Source organism: Sparus aurata, chromosome 11 (assembly GCF_900880675.1).
Source record: "Sparus aurata chromosome 11, fSpaAur1.1, whole genome shotgun sequence".
NCBI classification, from domain to species: domain Eukaryota; kingdom Metazoa; phylum Chordata; class Actinopteri; order Spariformes; family Sparidae; genus Sparus; species Sparus aurata.
Window position 1 is genome coordinate 15,003,889 of NC_044197.1, and position 18,307 is coordinate 15,022,195.

General features: G+C 39.7%; 1 protein-coding gene across 2 annotated transcripts in view; it reads right to left on the bottom strand.

Annotated features, from left to right (window-relative positions):
• Positions 1 to 18,307, bottom strand: part of faf1 (Fas (TNFRSF6) associated factor 1) — a 68,092-nt gene that overhangs the window by 16,252 nt on the left and 33,533 nt on the right. For both annotated transcript variants that reach the window (XM_030434000.1, XM_030433999.1), the window contains exons 9-15: positions 16,709 to 16,804; positions 16,389 to 16,512; positions 16,213 to 16,276; positions 16,030 to 16,111; positions 9,303 to 9,457; positions 2,591 to 2,727; positions 2,366 to 2,454 (exon numbers count right to left, since the gene is read on the bottom strand). In XM_030434000.1, coding sequence (XP_030289860.1) covers positions 2,366 to 2,454; positions 2,591 to 2,727; positions 9,303 to 9,457; positions 16,030 to 16,111; positions 16,213 to 16,276; positions 16,389 to 16,512; positions 16,709 to 16,804 — 747 coding nt within the window. The remainder of the gene's footprint in view (positions 1 to 2,365; positions 2,455 to 2,590; positions 2,728 to 9,302; positions 9,458 to 16,029; positions 16,112 to 16,212; positions 16,277 to 16,388; positions 16,513 to 16,708; positions 16,805 to 18,307) is intronic.

The following is an 18,307-nucleotide window of genomic DNA, read 5'->3' on the forward strand; positions in this document are numbered from 1 at the left end:
TCACACTGGAACATTATGCTTTCAACATCACTTAAACTCTCTATGCTGTCTTCTTGTGACTCTTTCACAAGCCATTTCCTTCTGGCAGGACACGCCTGGGTAATTATCACACTTTAATATAATTTCAGGACATCTTTATTGAACTCTTATATTCTTGATATTGCAACCAAAAATTGGTGGTGATGATCGCCAACCTCCATTAAGAATTTGGGGATCAGACGGGGACAGAAGACGTGAGTTAATCTTTTTAAGTTTTGTAGAAAAGGTGGTTGAGACTGTTTGGAGCACTGAGAAAAGTATCCTTTTGGTTGTCACTAATACTGAAAGATTTCAAATGATACGCAGGCCTAAGTGTGAACCTACAATACACTTGACGACTCACAGTCTGATCCATCCATCTCGTCACTTCTTCCCATTAATGATTTTTTGATGTGTGACTAGAGTGATAAATCCAAAATGAAGTCAGAGCATTGTAGCAATAAAAACAACACAAATGGAACAACTGTCAGTCACAACTCAGTGACACACCTGAGGAAGTCTAACCCTCAGGGTGTGTGTGTGACAAGATTCATTCCTCAACCACGGTTCCCACAACTGGATGTGTCATGACTAGTCCCATTAGCATTGTTAGAGAGGCCCTTTGGCTGACTGACTGTTCAATTTCTAATACGGTGTGACATCTGTCATCTAAAGATACAGTAGTCAAAAAGAGGCACGACAATGTAAAAAAGAAAAGTGTGGGAATAACAGAGGCTGTGACAGGGTTTCACAGCTGCCACATAAACTAAAACGTCTGTGTGTTAGGTAGGAAGAACAGGCTCTTATTCTTATTCTACAGGAATCTCATCATTAGTTATTAAACAAAAAATCATTCAAAACAAACTCTGTCAATACTGTTGCTAATTCCTAAATCTCTGACAGTAAGTTATTAGCATGAAAGAGAAGAAAAAGCTTGGGAGGATTACTCCCTGTCTGAAAGCCTGTCTGGACAAAAACCCAGTGTGTCCGTATCTCATTCTCTTGTTTGATGTCACTGAGTAAACATATCACTGAGTGGTTAAGAGGGTCAGGTGAAACTCTTTGACAGGGAGAGAGCCTCTCTGTCATACTGTCTCAGATTTCTGCCTGTGACATAAAAAGACTACTTTCTCGTATGGCGAGTACCCCTCAAAGGTGTTTGTCTACTGTCTGTTGGAGTAAACGAGGGAGCTGACATACACAGTGGTACCCATACATTGCAGTGAACAAAGAGGCCAGAGCCCTGTACCTACATAAACCTGCAGTTGACACATTAAAATTGATCTAAAGGGGAATTAAGAGAAATGGTTAAGTGTTCTCTGCTTGTCGTTACATGTATGCCGCTGTGTGACAATGGTGTCTGATCAGTTTCAGCATGTTGCCATTTATCTCTCTAGAAGACTGGCTCTTCTGTCCCCATACAGCCTTAAAATGTGGCTATACTCACAGACTAAATCAGGGAAACTAAGGTAAAGACGCTTTGAATTGTTATAAGTGCTCTTCAGAGGCCCAGAAAAACCTATTCCAACCTGAGGAAGGTGCACCTGCTCTGAAAAAGACAGGGGAAGAAATAAACCTGATTTTAAGTGTTGATAAACCCAGCCCAAACACAGAGAAGATACTGACACTGACAGCAACATGGTGTCAGTGCAATTAATGAACAGAATCACTGACACTTTGAGACGAGCAGAGTTTCTTCAGATGAAGTCACAGCCACACACTCTGAATGGGTCATGAGTGATGATTGAGATTGATTATTTTGTATGAGTCTATACTCTGTCTTTTAGGAAAATCCTGAATAGCATACCTCTAATAATATCTGTATGATGTTTGCAACTGTAACCATTTTAAAAGCCTAACAGAACTGATGATAGGAAAGAAAATTTAATTTTAGTAAAGAGCTCATTTATGTCCACGCTACTAAAAGCCAGGTTTGAGAGTTTAGTTAGTTTACTCTCCCTGGCATTGAGCACATCAGTATGAAGATAATGAGACTGTTCATTTACAAAAGGAAAGAAGTTCCATCATGCACGAGCAAGTTACAGGTAGCCAAGTCAAGCCTGTCTCATTGTTTCATTATTTTGCGTTTGTTTCACCTGGTATGTCACTATCACGACGTCCTTTTGGCTGTGTCTATTATATGGATGGGGCCAAATAGTTTGTTTGGAGCCTTGATGACCTAATGGTCAAAACATGTTGGCTTCTTTCATGACTGGCCTAAAAATGATTAAGCCACCTAGTAAAGGTTTTTTAATATTTCCTTTCTTGTTTTGTTACTTTTTCTTGTTTAGAGCATTTGTACATGTTTTAGAATGTTTTAGAAGAGCTTGACATTTGCAACCCTCACCTCATCTTTGATGTCCTCTTGTTGTTGTGCTGTGAAGATCTCCATTGCTCCCATTAACCTCATCATCAGCTCGTCAACTGTCGTATTGCCTGAAAATTAAAGAAATACAAAACAAATCACAATCTACAATGTGTAGTAAATCTTTACATTTTTACATTAATTACAGACAAATACATCAGCAGATGTTATGGTTATCAAATATACTACTAATAAGGTCATACTTACCTTGAATAACATTTAGAACTTCGTTGGATGTGCGTTTGCCCATGACTATAAGAAGCAGGGGGAACTGGTCTGTCTTGTATGTCCGTATAGTCTGTGTCACGACGCTGCCAAAGTGCCTCGTACACATGGTCAGTAGTCTGCAAGACAAAGAAATAATCAAATTCTAATTTATTTTATGTTCTATTTAATTTAATCTTTTCCTGAAAACTAAAACACATATTTCAGAGCCAGTAATACAATAAAAATACATGGACCACACAGCAGCACATACAGACAACGCATGTATACAAGCACAAACATTTTTACAAGATATGAAAAAGGGCTCATTCACTACAGCTTTTCCAACTGCAGCAGAAAAGAGAAATACACACAACTCGTGGCATTAAGGACTTTAAAACCAATTCTGCATTTTCTTATTCCATCAGAGTGACATGCTATCTCAATTGGAGCTGTAGATGAATTAGTATTCCTCACCAGACACCCAGAATTGATAGGGCAAGAGAGGATTTCTTATTCCATTACAAAGACAGAACTTTTTAAATTAACATTTCAGAGACGGAAAAGGGTAGCAGGCAGCCGGGGCCACGCCAAACTCCCTGTAAATGTCATAATATTAATGAATTGCGATAGACTGAATGCAAATATAGATTAGCTTTTTCTCCCGCCTTTTAATAAGATCTACTTTAATAACTGGCTGGTAAAATAGAGAAGTAATGGAATGGATGAAGGGACAGCGGGTCAGGGGAAGAAGATAGGTGGAAGGTATGCTGCCTGAGAGGGGGTGTAACTCATTAAAACATGAAGCCAAAGCTGAGGGAGCTACTTGCAGACATCTCAAACTGTGAAATTGAGTACTTGAGCTCATTGTGGTACTTTTTAAAGTAATTATCAGAGCAGTACATGATGAATATGTGGATGTAAGATCAGTGAAAAATGGGAAAACTAAAGCCCCTGAGCTCAAAGCAGAAATTAACTTCAGATTTTAGGAACATGACTCAAACTAACTTTTCAAAACTGTTGAACTTTGAGTGACCCATGTCTTGCAGTGAAGAAGCTGGGTACCCTAAATCCTACTGATCATTTTGTCCCTGACATTTGTCCCCGTTCAGACCTCGACCACGGCAGACCATGACAATAGCCCACAGGGAAACTCTAACCTGTAATGAAAGGCCAGGGAACAATGGACACTAACTTGAAGGGTAACCCAATCTTAAATCTCCCATCAAACACAAGCCAACCTGCTTTGGTTTCTATCTCAAAACTAAGGAAGTCAGGCCACCACGGTAAAAGCCATTATCACAGCATACATAAACACAACCTAAACTTACGTGTAGGGCAGTTGATCTGGACAGTAACATGGAAAATAAATAATAATAAAAAAATCACAGTCTCCCTAGGAAGAGCCATGTGAAGTAATTTGTCCAATCAGCATAGCCATCTAGTTGGCTACATCACCCTCTTGGTTTGTTCACGTAGTGCAGATCTGCTAGTAAGTGAGGTTATGTTAACAGGGTGAGCTACCAATTCCAGTGGTCCAAAAAGGGGGTCGTGCAAATGTGGTGGTATGGAGAGGAGGGAGGGGATTCCCAACTGCAACATGGACCGGAAGTTAGCCAATACAAAGCCAACGCTTAAAGCAGCTTTAAGCATCAACAGTACTAGTAGAGGACAAGCAAATTATTAATATTTACATGTATATACATATGAACTGTATAGCCACTCATCAGATCCAATGTTTTTTTTCAGGATTTTCTGAATTTCAAATAAATATAGTGGAGTTAACAGAAAAAAGTACCGAGTACAAATGCCTTAAAAAATGTAAAATCATCAAAATGCCCACACCTACAATCATGTATCACTGTATCTAACAATGACAGAAATTCTGTAACCAGCATATGTAAGACTTAGGAATGCACCCATAGAACAAGTATGGACACAACACTGAGGGCAGGAAGAAGTCAAGCGACTGCAAGGACTGAGGTGAACAGTTCAGCATAGTCTCATCCACCCATAACATAACATGGTAAAGAATGTAGCTCAATCTGTACCTTCAAAATCCTTCAGGGGTAACTAAATGTAGAGGAAACACCTGCGTACTTGAGTTTGAGCCTCTCCTCCGATGGTTAATGTGACTGATGGCTTCTAATTTGTCACCCATCCCATCTCCATCTCTCACTGCACATCCAGACGGCTAAAATAGTTAATGTTTCCCTGGTCTGTCACATCACATTTCTTCACATCAAAGTGTTGCGTGAAGATGCGAGGTGACTGGTGAGACCTGACATTTGCTCCAGCGAGCAGCTGACGAATCAGATCAGTACAGTAGCACTGCAGGGAATGTTTTTGTCAGCCACCTGTACAGGAGTATGTCTGGGAACCGGATGCTCTGATAGCTCACTGTGTCATACACACTTTGTTTCAGAGCAAACATGGACATGTTTTGATTCGAAAATGACATTTTGTTCTCCCTCTCAAGCAGTTATGTTTTCACACAGGAGGATGTCAAGAGGAGAAGTCAAGTGTGCAGAACAGGTTTGCACGTTGGTTTGTTTCTGCTCTTAGTGTAAAGATACCAACTTCCACTCAAAGGTCATTCTTAATGATATGAACAGCTGTAGTGCTGGGGCCTTGTGCAGGACTGCAACTATTTTTCAAATCTATTTTTTCTTTATTACAGATTAGAGGAACAGTTCACCCAACAATTTAAATTCATCATCTAGTCACCCCCATGCCAATGGAAGGTCTGGTGAAGTTTCGTTGTCCAAAAATATTTCTGGGGTTTCACAGCAAAACAGTGTTGCAGCTTTATCCTTAACAACTTGAGTAGATGGGGACTTAAAAACAACTCAACAAAAAACTTAAAATGGCTCCATACAGGTCGCCCAAAATAATCCAAGTGCCCAAGAGCAGAGAAAACCCAAGTGTGGTGGAACTTTTGCATCCACTTCAGATGGAGTGTGCGCTAATGTTTTAGTTTAGCAGCTACAGGCTAAAAAAGGGTGTCAGCAATGTCTTTTAAAATCAATTTGAGATCTCTGGATTACACCAGACATATGGAATTCATGTTTTTTCTTGGTTGCCGTTTACCTTTTTGAAACAAGTTCTATTTGTAGTTTTGTAGACTACAACACTGATCTGCATAGGGGTGAGTAGATGATGACTTTTCTCAGTTAACTGTTCCTGTAATCTGCTGATTATTTTCATGATTAATCATTGAGTCTGTAAAAAAAAAAAAAAAAGAAGCGAAAATTGCTAATGACTATTTCCTCATTTCTTTTGTCCAACAGTCATAAACCCAAAGACTATACATTTACTTTTAAAAAATGACAAAAAGCAGCATATTGCAACACTTAAAAGCTATTATCAACAAATGTTTGACATTTCTGCTTGAAAAATGACTGAACAAATGTATATATCATCAAAAATTGTTGGAAACTAATTCAGTTTTGATCAAATAATCTAAAAATCAACTACTCACTTCAGCTCTACCAATTGCATTACACTGGGCAGGTGTTCATATTATTGTACATAGTCGAAGGTCCAAATCTCTCTAAAATAATTTGCAAGAAAGTCACTTTAGTTTACTTCTCACAAGTACTTGTACAGAGCATGGAATAAAACGTAAAATCAATCTAAGGGAGGGCGACACACACACATAAAATGATCTATTCTCAGTGTGTTTAACTACTGATAGATTATACATGTCATGTGCAATGACAGTACAGCATCTGTACGATATATATCAGATTCATTTCCCATGGGTGACAATTACACTGGCATCCAATCAGCAGAACTGCATTTATACATAATTAATCATTTAACTGGTTGGCCTGTGAGAATACAGAGCAAAGCAACAGGCACATTCCAATATCAGCAGGTTCGTCACATGCACACAAACACACATACACACACACCCACAAGGATACCTTTCTAACAGCCTGTATGATTGGTGCCAATCACCAGTCACTTTGGATCAACCAGAGAGCGTGAGAATTCAGAGAAGCTGCCTATGTGTGAGCAAGCGAGTGTGCACATGTGCATGCATGCGTTAGCGCCAAAGCTGTGACTAGCTGTGTGTGATGAAAAGCTCCAGATGTTGCCTGCCTTTTAATGTGCAATAAAAAGGCTCAGCTGGGGCAAAAAGCAAAGGAGGCCAATGGGAGAGAAAGGCGAGTGGAATGAAGGAAGGAGGGAATTTCCTTAAAAGAAATAATGGAGGGGTGAGGTCAGGGTGCGAGTCTTTCTTAAATGGCTGCTACCAGAGGGCAGGCTTAACTCCGGAGGGAGAGGGAGAGAGTCGAGGTAGTGGGATAAAGAGAAGGGAAATAAAGAAAGATGCAAGGATCAGGAAGGAGACGAGAGGAGAAGGAAAAGATGTAACAGAACGATGAGGGGAAGTGGGAGGGAATTGAGGCTTGCCCTGGGCACAATGGTAATGAGAAAACCCAATCAAACCCTCAGCAGGTTCACCTCCAAAGCTCACACTCAAAACTAAAGGGGATCTGATCAACTATCTCACATCGCAGACCTGATTTAATTTTACATGCCTTTCCAATATTTTCCTACAAAATGTGCTCTCAGATATAAATATCCATCCCTGTAGCAGGAGCTGTGTAATAAACAGGAGTCGCACAGACCTGCCAGTTACCAAAACAGACTGCTGGAGCTGCACCAGCACTTTGAGCGTAAATGGAGAGATAGAGATGTTTGGACTCCAAGGGAGTCCTCGTCTCCCACTGACCCTCCATTCAGACAGCTTAGTCAAGATTGCCCAATCAGGGGCCTCACCATGCAAACACAACGCCTTTTGTAAGCATGCAACCTCCAAGCTTCAAAAAGAGAATGAAGTAGAAGAGAGAATGAGAGGACAGAGATACAGGGTGTGAGCAATGGAGCGAGAGTTGAATGCCAGCAATTAAGGACCTGTCCACACTAACACGAATAGATTTGAAAACGCTGTTTGTGTCAAATGAGCTTCCGTCCACACTTACATTTTAGATCATTTTCTCAAAGCACTCTGTCCGCACAGAAATGACAAAAAAGATCTTATCTTCAGCTGTCGCAGGCTTCAAATTCAAGCAACCTGATGGAGCAGATCACCAATTAAAACTACATTAACCTCCATCAAAAAACAATGATGGGAGAACAGGATAGTAACAGCTTCCTAACAGAAGCCCTTGCAGAGTCCTCTGCACACAATCAAGCTGCTCTCCTACTGAAATACATTCAATATCCTCTTTATTAGATACAACCCACTATGCAAACAGTCCACTCCTCCAGACAGTAAGTCACATATAAATAAAACATAAGGATTAAGCATGCAGTCAGGGCTTAGAGGTTCAGTTATTGCTCTGCTTAACTTTACAGTTGGCAAAATGCAATAAATAAACATAGTGTGCTTGTGAAATAGACCAGGGAATTCATTGAGTATTTGAGGGGCAATTTAACATTTATCATTATTATTTTTAAACAACCTAGTTTTGGCCATCATTCTGATTAATTATCAAAACAGTTTCAGCTTCATTATGAGCCCATGAAATACCACGAGACTCTATTTTATAAAAAATCCACGTTATTGTAATTTAAGACATGTGCGGTCATTCAAATATTCACTTTTGCTTAAACATCGAAAGGATACTGATCACTGCAGCACTGTTTTATGGTTAACATTCATAACACAATAAAAACAAAAAACTTGATGGAACAATCTAATACACTAGCACAGATTACAATTGTAAAATATGACAAAGTTGTATCCATACCTGTCTGACACAGTCTCAACAATAATTTAACCTTAGAAGTGTCACAAAAGCAGTATTTCAAGGCAGAACTATTAGTCTTACTTAAACTGGAAATAGACAAGTTTTCTGTTCAAACATACCACTATGAGGTAAATGTTGATGTAATGGACAATGTAATGGATACAGAACAATGAAACCATCTCCATTTAAACTGGTTCCCTATAAACCTCACTATCACAAGACAATTTTGTTTGCCGCTGGGCACGTAGTCAATCGTGAAAGAGTTTAACTGGCGATCGATCTCCATTAAAGACTAAATGATAGAATAAACTCACATTTTGTCTTGTGTTGGTGTCATTTGCAACCTCTACTTGGAAATGCTAGGAGGTAATAATGTAGTTTATATATATGTTATATATGTACGGGTATTATTGTATCTACCCGTACAGATGCACAAAATAAAATGGATATTCCATGCATTATGAATATTGTATCACTCCTACATATTAAGGTTGAAAAATATTAATTTTGGGATGACTGTGTAACCTTTAATTTTATGTGCACATGACGTGATTTGGGTGACAGTATTATTATCGTTATTATTACTATTAATAATATTCTAAATCTGATTATTATTATCAAAAAATAAATTATCATTATTAATATTATCACTGTTTTCCTTTTTCATTATTAATTCATTATAGTTTTTTAAACACAGCTCCAAGGGATTTTGTGTTTTTGTTATTTGGATTATGTTGCTTCACAATTGTGAACTGAAGAGTCATACCACACAGTGGGCAGACATCAAGACGAATTGAACTAAATCGTTATTTATACCACAACTGCAATACTGCATGAAGGCAGCACAAAGCACGGAGATCAGGGAACAAAATACAACATGATTGAACTGAAAAACCCAGCAGAAGCTTTACGGACCAACGCGTCACCTGAAAATAATCAAACTCTGGTACCTGGCTTTGTTAGCTTCTTTAGTGACATCCCAGGCCCATGTAATGAAGTTCTGGCTCAGGTAGGAGACAATGGAGTCAGCACACATCATTTGGGAGCAGAAGACGTTGCTGAGGACACTGTCATCGTTGTGGAGGTAGATGGCCAGCAGCTTTCTCTGTGGAGACGACCAGAAAAGTGAGTTGTGAGCAAAATGTAGCACTGATTGCCCACAGACATTTCTTTTAAGTTGAAAGGAAACACAAGACAGTAAAGAGTTCAGTTGGCTGTTAAAACGTGGATGCACAGCTTTTTTTAAGTTTGAGGAAAAAAGGACATAACAAATTACACGTTTGATGACTAACTAGACCACAAACACCTCAGAAAAGTATGAACCGAGGAGTCCATCAAATGAAAAAGAAAGAAAAAAGAAATTTAATCATGTGGGTGTCTCATCACTGGAGAGACATTTCCACATTACACAAGTGTAAAATGACATAAGAGACCACCGGGTGCAGAGCCAGCATGACTCCTGCAGACCACAGCGAGGTACAACTGGCAAAAAAGCAAATACCACGCAAAATAAAATGGAGAGCGGTGTAAATAAAACTTCTCTTGGAGGCGACGCAGATATGGAGAAAACAAAACAGACAAATCACTCTATTTATTTTACACCAAATGCCAGCAGCCTGTTCAGGTTAGTAGCGGCAGGGCCAGACAATATTGACGAAGCTCCAAATCCAAGGATATTGACACCATCATATAAGCCCGGCAGATTCTCCCTACTGACAATCTAATTAAAAAACAAACACACCCACAAACATAAAAGGTTCCAGGGGACAATGTTGGAAATAATGCTCTCTAAATTACATGTCACTTCTCTTGCTATAAAAGAACAAATAAGAAAAACTCTCTCGGCCTCAGCTTAGTGCATTTTTAACCATGGCTGTGAGGGGGGAGTTAAGAGGTCCGTTTCTCAGGAGCAGTAATCTAGGCTACGCACGCCAGAAAGCAAAAAATCTACACAGGGCGTAAAAACGTGAGGGGAAGTGAAAGAAGAAGTTGTGCTATACTGTGGCCTGTGTAGAATGGGAATGGGAGAGCACTGCTGTGTTTGCTCAACGATTAGTGCTTTAGAATAATCTCCAGGGCTCCTAGAGAGATGGAGCTGGGGACTCATTCATTGGGCCGATTCAACGGCCTGAAAAGATTAAACACTCATGCTGAGAAGACAAGCAAATTCAGTCTTGAGAGAGGAATGAGTGTGAGGGAAGGGAGGGTTTTACAACATGGAAAAAAAAAGAAAAAAGAAAAAACAACCTGATACACGCTCAAACGCTGACGTCCTGACACACATGCGCAGACGCATAAAAACTGTGTGGTACCTCGCTGGTGAAGGACTCACACACATGCACGCTCAATTAGAGCAAGTGTAAAGACTAATCAAAATGGGCATTTTGGCACACTGAACTCCTTCATCTCAGTTAAACTGTCCGTACCCCTCTGTTCCCTCTCTGCTTTCAAGTCAGATCTTTTGTATTGCCTGCCTTAGCAGGGAGGAGCAAATCCCTCAGTTCAGCTAAATTACTAGGTCCAACCTGAGCTAGATAGTGACCCCATAGTCCCCTCCACACACCTGTTCACCTAAATCCAAGCTTGCTGGGTGTGAGTGTGTGAGTGTGTGTGTGTGTGTGTGTGTGTGTGTGTGTGTGTGTGTGTGTGTGTATTCCTGTTCTTTAGGCATCATAGCACTTCAATGTCTTAGTCCCAATATCGATCAAATGTAAAATCTAGGTGATTGTTACTGAATAATAAGTAGCAATGGCATGACATGCATTATTTAAATTGAACAAATTCTTAATAACAATAGTAATTTTCATAACAATTTTATTTCAATTTCTCCTGTCCATAGGAGACATGTAGCATTACAATGGTAGTGCTATCTGCTATAACAATCCAGAACACTTCAAGTGTGAAATTAAACATTAACATTAAACAGATAAAACACACACAATGTTACAATACCAGATATATTTCAAAGGATAATCCATAACGAGCCTGACTGATACAGCAGGACAGAGAGGCTACATTTTCAACCGTGCTGCTCAGAGTTAAGAATTACACTTAAATATCTTATAATATCTTAATATATTAAGATATAATAATTTAATAACTTAAATATCAATGTACAACATGAGCAGTTGAAGAATATTGGTATATGTACTGTCTTGTACCTGTGCTTTATGTTTCAACATTACAATAAAATGCATTGTAATTGAACAGTTAATGTAGTTATTTAAAGTCAATCATTATCAGCAATTATACCTACAGTAGTCAGATTTGAGAGTTGAAAGAAGCCTTCAACAACGTTCAACCAGTGATAATGAAGTATTTGACATGGTCATGAAGGATATATATATTCATCTTTCTATAAGGTTTCCACATTCCAAAATCCCAGATGCTATATTGTCTCGGTATACTGTGTTGCACCTCATCTTTCCTTCATTTTTCTTGTCACTCTCACCCAGCAGACGTTTCTAGCGATGCCAAAAAAAGATAAATATGAAAATATGTGGCATTCTGGAACAGAACAGTCTGGAATAACTCTTTAATATGAAGCCTCTTTGTGAGAACTCAAAGGGGACCTCCAAGGCTTAAGTGGCATGTTTTTCCTTATAGACAGCTAAGGGTTTAATCATTGGCCAATTTTCTCTCAGAATGATTTTTGTGTCACATTCAGAAGAGGCTTTTAATTACAGATACGGTATGTTTGACCTGGTCAGTGAATGAGATACAGCCCTGCACAGAAAGCTACAGCGGAAAGAAGGACAGAGAAGTGCAGGTAGTGATTGCTGTACAGATGGCAGGCTCAGTCTGGAAAAGCAAACACTTCAAAATGAAGAGCTCAAATGACTGATCTAATGACCATGAACACACAGTGGGAGAACACACTCAGATCGATGACCAACCACACAGGAAGCTCTCCACACTCTGCTGAAATACCTCTTTAGAACAGAAACAGCATCACATTTTACAGTCTTTCCTAAGTGTGACTGAACTAATCAAATTAATTGCCAGATTTGAATTACACGCTTAAAGCTAAGTAGACTTTACGCTATGCAAGCCCCTGATCATTTACTGGTGGTTAGGTGGACAAAATATAGGCAGGGCTCAATAAATTCTAACAATTCTTGACCTTTGGTTGTGATCAATGGTAACCACTTTTATATCTATAAAAAATATAGGCAGCCAACATCAAGATGTGCACTGCAAAATGAACACATTTCTAAGATTTGTTGCATTAGCAATTTTTTAGATATAGGAGCCAGACAACAATGCAAGTCACAATGCTGTCTTTATTTACAGGCATCTGTTTTAGAGACAAAAGCAAAGCAAATTAAGTCGTTTGACTGTGGTGTTAAATGTTTGACAAACCTGTCAACATCAGAAAACTAATTTGCAATTCAAACTTTGATTCAACTAACTACCCAACTTTCTAACTTAGATCCAGAAGAACCTTAACAAAAACAAAGTCTTGGCGGGCTTAAAGTCCCAGCATCTGGACAGAGAATTATACTGCAGAGTATGTACAACGCCAACATACACCTCAGGTCCACTAGTTTAAGGTAGCACACATCCTACAGGGCCATAGGTCTCAACAAGTTACAAAGACATCTGTTAGTTACTGCAATAAAGCTTTTAAATACTATTTAGAAAAATAAAACTGCATAGTATCGTATTTACGCAAACATACAAGAATCTTTATTATCAGTTTTGGTGACCAGGAGTTGCCTGGCTGCCAGTCTAGTGTAAAGCCCTGGTAGATTAAATATATGTTCGTATTTGGGTATATTTATAGCTTAGTCTCCTGCATTTTCACTCACACTCTACATTGATTTAACTCTTAATCCATGTATTTATGCATGAGAGTTTAAGGTGTAGTCAATAAGCTATGACTGAGCATCGCCTCTGCTTTCTAGCTGTAGATCTGACAGATATTCTGCTTCAGCACTGCTCTTTCCTCTTGACTCGGCGGGGCTATTGCTGGGCTTTAAAGCGGATACTTGGCAGTGATAAATCCCTGAACTCTCCTCTCCAGCGAGGCTATGAATTTTGATGTGTCTTTGTGTGTGGCGGACAGGAGAGAGGAGCGGAGAGCAGGGTTAGAGTGATTAACCACTGCGTTGATGGGGATTTAGCAAGGATCGTGGCTAGTGATGGGTGGCCTATCTCTCTGTACGCTCTGACTAACCACTGATCCCCAAGAGGGTTCAGCTCAGCTCAGCTCAGCTCTGCAGCCCAAAGCATTTTCATTAAGGATGGATTGAGTCCATCTCAACACTCCCCCAACACACACCTTCAGAAACACTTCATCAAATGTAGTGTTTTGCTTAGTGATTAGCCTCTCCCAGGCTTTCAGAGAGTGAGACTGATTCCTCTGTTTATAAACCCACTGAGTAGTCCCCCTTCAGTCAAATCTGCCCTATTCCAATATCCCCTTAATGAAGTAGGCTTTTTCTACACTGAAGACACAAAAACTAGATTCCTCTACGAATGGAAGCAAAGAGCAAAGGATGGCTGGATGGATGGTGTAATCTTGCACATATGCTACTGTGTAATGAAACCGTCAAAAGCAGCATGTTTTGGCCTGTCGTCTAGGACGCCTGTGACAAAACAGGACAAACACGCAACAGATCAAATAGCTTCTGTTTTTATGCAGAATTCTTTGCACACACCCAGCTTCCCTTAAAGCCATTTTAACCACGGCACAGTTGGCAGACTAAATCAAGCTCACCCAGAATAAAACATAATACAGTGAAAATGAATACTATTTTGCCCCTGCGCTGTGTCGAGCACAGTGGTACAGTACGGAGCGTGTGAACACCAGGGAGACATCGGCCATATTGTGCTGGCTTAGGAGAGGAGATCAGCTGGGAAGCAGGCGAGACGCCAAGCTTCTCTTTAGGTTTTTTCCATCTCTGTTTATTTCACACTCCTTCCATCACTTTAACTTACCCTGCAACCTCTTGTGCTTTTATTCCTTTCTTTCCTCATCTCGGTCTCTTCTTCTGACTCTCACTTTTTGCACCCTTCTCTCCTTTCAGACCACATTCTCCATTTTGTGCCCCTACCATCATCTATTCCACCCTCCCTCCCTCTCCGTGCCTGGTGATCTGAACCCCCCTAACATCTTGCTGTGTCCTTACAGTCTAATAAGGCTGTAATCCACACAAGCTGTCAGTTGATACAAGCATCCTTAAAAGGACAAAAGCCAGAAAACAAGGGGGAAAGTGGACAGCTAAAAATAAAGCTTCAGCTGTCAGGGTGAAAATTTGATGAAATGATATCAATGTGGCTATAAAGCCTTCTCCACAAAGAATGACACAGGGAGCAGACAGAGAATATTGTATGAACAAGGACATAAACCTTGACTATTATCTACATTCATTTGTTAATCTTTGTCAGTTCAATGTGTGTTGTTATTCATTTTCAGACCTTTCCTTTCAGTGGTTATAAAATAATGCTAACTGGCATTCAGCCTATGTCCTGCATTTTAGATAGTGTTTATAATCATTAGGAAATTTCTTCAGAGTTGTTTCTGCTTAGTGTTCATGCATCTCTGGCATTACCACATAAGACTGAGTTCAGACCAACCAAAGCTCTGTGTCCTAATAAATGCAGTGAAAACCAACAGCAAGTACAGCTCCAAAACTTTAACAATATATCATCTCTTACAGATAATTGGTCTGTTTATTCATTCAAAAACCAAACACGCTTCAGATAGAAGCCATCGTCAGTGTCAACCTAATGATGGTTTCTAGCAGCATCTTGTGGGACAGCATGGGTGCCAATGGCAAGGCCTCCAGCAAAAATAAATAAACTGATTGAAGGTTTTCCACAACTTAATATGAACATAAACCAGAAACACAGAGCTATGCAATAGTTTAACATGCCAACTAACATTGCAGGAAGAATATGTTGTTGCATCAACAGTGTACAAATCACTTACTGAATTGTGCAACAATCACTGAGATGGATGGGGGGAAAAACAACATAATTCCCAGTTGGAAAGCGAATATTAAACACTGTGCAGAGTTTTGGCATCTGATATATGTGTTTTGTGAACTAGACTTTGACAGAGCATCTCTGCTGCTGAAATCTCAGTAGAAATATGGTATCACCTTCTATAGTGGGAGGGAATCATATAGACTGACTGAGTACTCATAACCAAAATTCTTAACTCTACTCTCTATTATATACATTTTTTTTGTATGCGTTTACATGTATAATTTTGCTAAACTACTGTAATATGATGAACTCTGTCACACAGGTCCTCATCCATTCTACTATTAATTGAAGCTGCTACAAAAAAGTAGAAGCAAAAGCTGATTATAATACTGACCACTGAGTCTTAAATTCCCACCAGCTCAGGAATGCAGGAGAAGATATGAGAAACACAGTATCTCCCTTGACAGATAAAAAATGAATCCTGCTCAGTCTGTGTTCCTCCTCCGTGTTGTCTTAAGCAAAGAATATTGCTCAAAAAAAGAGCAGCGGCTGGACTACACCAATCAGAAATGACATCAGTTCTAAAGGATAAGCCAACATTGTTAACATCAGTAACTCATATCTTAGTCAAAATTAAAAGTAAAAAGAAAAACAGGATTTTGTTACCCGTTACAGTATCTCAGTAAATTTAAAAAAAAGAACCTTCCTCTGAGGCCCCAAGCAGTCGCTCATCTTACTTACATCTCTGGCTTTGCCATAGAAGGCTTCTTGAGAAGCTGCCTCCAAAGACCCAATGTAGAACATCGGGTGTGTCTCCCCATACCTACAGGACACACAGAACACACAGAACACATTGTTACAAACCAGCCTTCTTTGATTCCAAAGTCCTTTGAATCAGTACGAAGCACTTGACACTTAGCTCACCTTGAAGAAAATTCGGCAGTAAAGTGCAGTAAGGCATCAGCTTCATTCTCACTATTCTCTGGCACTGCAATGGGATAAAAGTAATTTTATTGTGAAGCTTTGGTGGCATATCAATAACACACTATCTAGAGCTACAACCCTAATCCAGCATTTTTAAGATGCTCCACTGTACATACTCATAGGTGATTTCCGACAGGTAGAGGAACCCATTCCGAACATCTCTGAATCGTCCACACCGAACTCTGACGCATCCTCAAAATCATCCCCCTCGCTGTCGCTGACCATATGGACATCTGCACACTGTAAACATAAATGATGCATTGATTGCTAGTTTTATTTCAAAAGATGGAATTAAAAGAAGTTACCATGCTTTATGAGTTGGCATGTACACACAACATCCTGGGAGGAATTAATCTACAACACATATCCTTAGAGAAAGTGTGTGCGTGTGTGTGTGTGTGTGTGTGTGTGTGTGTGTGTGTGTGCATGTGCGTACCTCTTCTGTAGGCTCCTGGGAATTGGCTGGTGAAGACCTTCGACAAACACTTAGGTGATGGCAAGGATAGCTGATCCCAGAGACAGCTAGCGTCATCTAAAAAACATAATGAAAGAGTGATTATGTAATGTGTAATGAGCAAGGCCAACCGTTTGAGTGACATCTACTTCTATATCTGATTAATTGCCCAATCTTAGTCCACATAAGTAACTTTTAAGTTAAAAATCATGGGGAATTGTCACTCTTCTTCATGCAGGCAGGATGTTTGCATGAATGAAACACAAACAAACATGCAGAAGACTGAATGTGATAGAAAAAGGGGTCATTCCAAACAGGAGAAGGACTCTGACCAATCAAGCTCAACACGAGAAGCTCGTAACCGAAAGAGGGGCAACCTGTGTTGCAGACTTTGGAGCAAAAAGTCTGACAGGGACCCAAAAAGAATCACATCTTAAACTGCATTTTACAAGGTTCTCATAACTGACTCATACATGACTAACTTCTTTTGTCACCAATGCAAGAATCATGTGAAACAGCACTGAGAGTCTACGAAAGCGAGCCAAAAAAGTTGTTATAAAGCCAATTATATAAGGCCTGTATTTGTTTTGTTTGCTGCTACAATTCAATCAGTTCAAAGAGTTTTTATACGAATGTTTGATATCTTTAACCAAACTCACATCTTATGTTAAACTTATTGTTTTGCAGCTATACTTAGCTGAGGAGTTTTTTTTAATCTTCTATTCTATAATTGATATTTTGTTAAATACTTAATGAAAATGTGTTCATAGGTTCTAATTGAAAGAAGAGACATAATCAATTATGTTCAGGTACCTTTATATAAATCACAACATAATAACAAAAAGGCATTTCTATGTGGTCATTTTGTATAAACTATTCATTGAATTTCCTTTATCGGGCAACAAGATTGTGGTCCTAGCCCCATCATGACATACTTCATCTCTTTTCAAACACAGCCATGCTCATCTCACCTATCAGGGAAAAAACCTTGATGAGGTTTCTGTACACCTGTAGTAGCCGATAATGTGATGGTGCTTTACAGTAAGAGAACACCTGACTAATGAGCAGCCAAATCCAAAGCCAGGACTGAAAATGTCAGCGTCAGCAGGGACTCATTACAGCTGGTGTCTCCTGGCTTTGACCCAGAGGGACATCAATAATACAAGCAAGGCGGTTGCAGAAAGTAGTGTGAAACTGAAGACGCCTAGCTCATAAAAAGTGGTGCGCAATCAAACAAACAATCAAACCCTGACTCGTAGCCTGAATGTATTGCCACTTGTAACAATAGTGCAACATTATGTCCACTGAGGAACTAATTGTTGAGAGCAAAGCAGAAAACTCATGCAGAAACTTTTCTGGGAGAGTGAACTTCTTAACAACAGGTCTGAGGCAGGCTGGGTGCGATAAGAGGCAGAGAAGCTGCTCGTCCCCTACAGAGGTCCTGTGATCTGCTCCATTGTCAGGTGCTAAGAAACACAAAGAGCAGCTGGACATGGTTGAATCAGGAGACGATTACATGCTACGCCAATTGAGTCTGAAAAGGGGCGACACAGACCGCAGGGAGTTTGTCTCGCTGTGTTT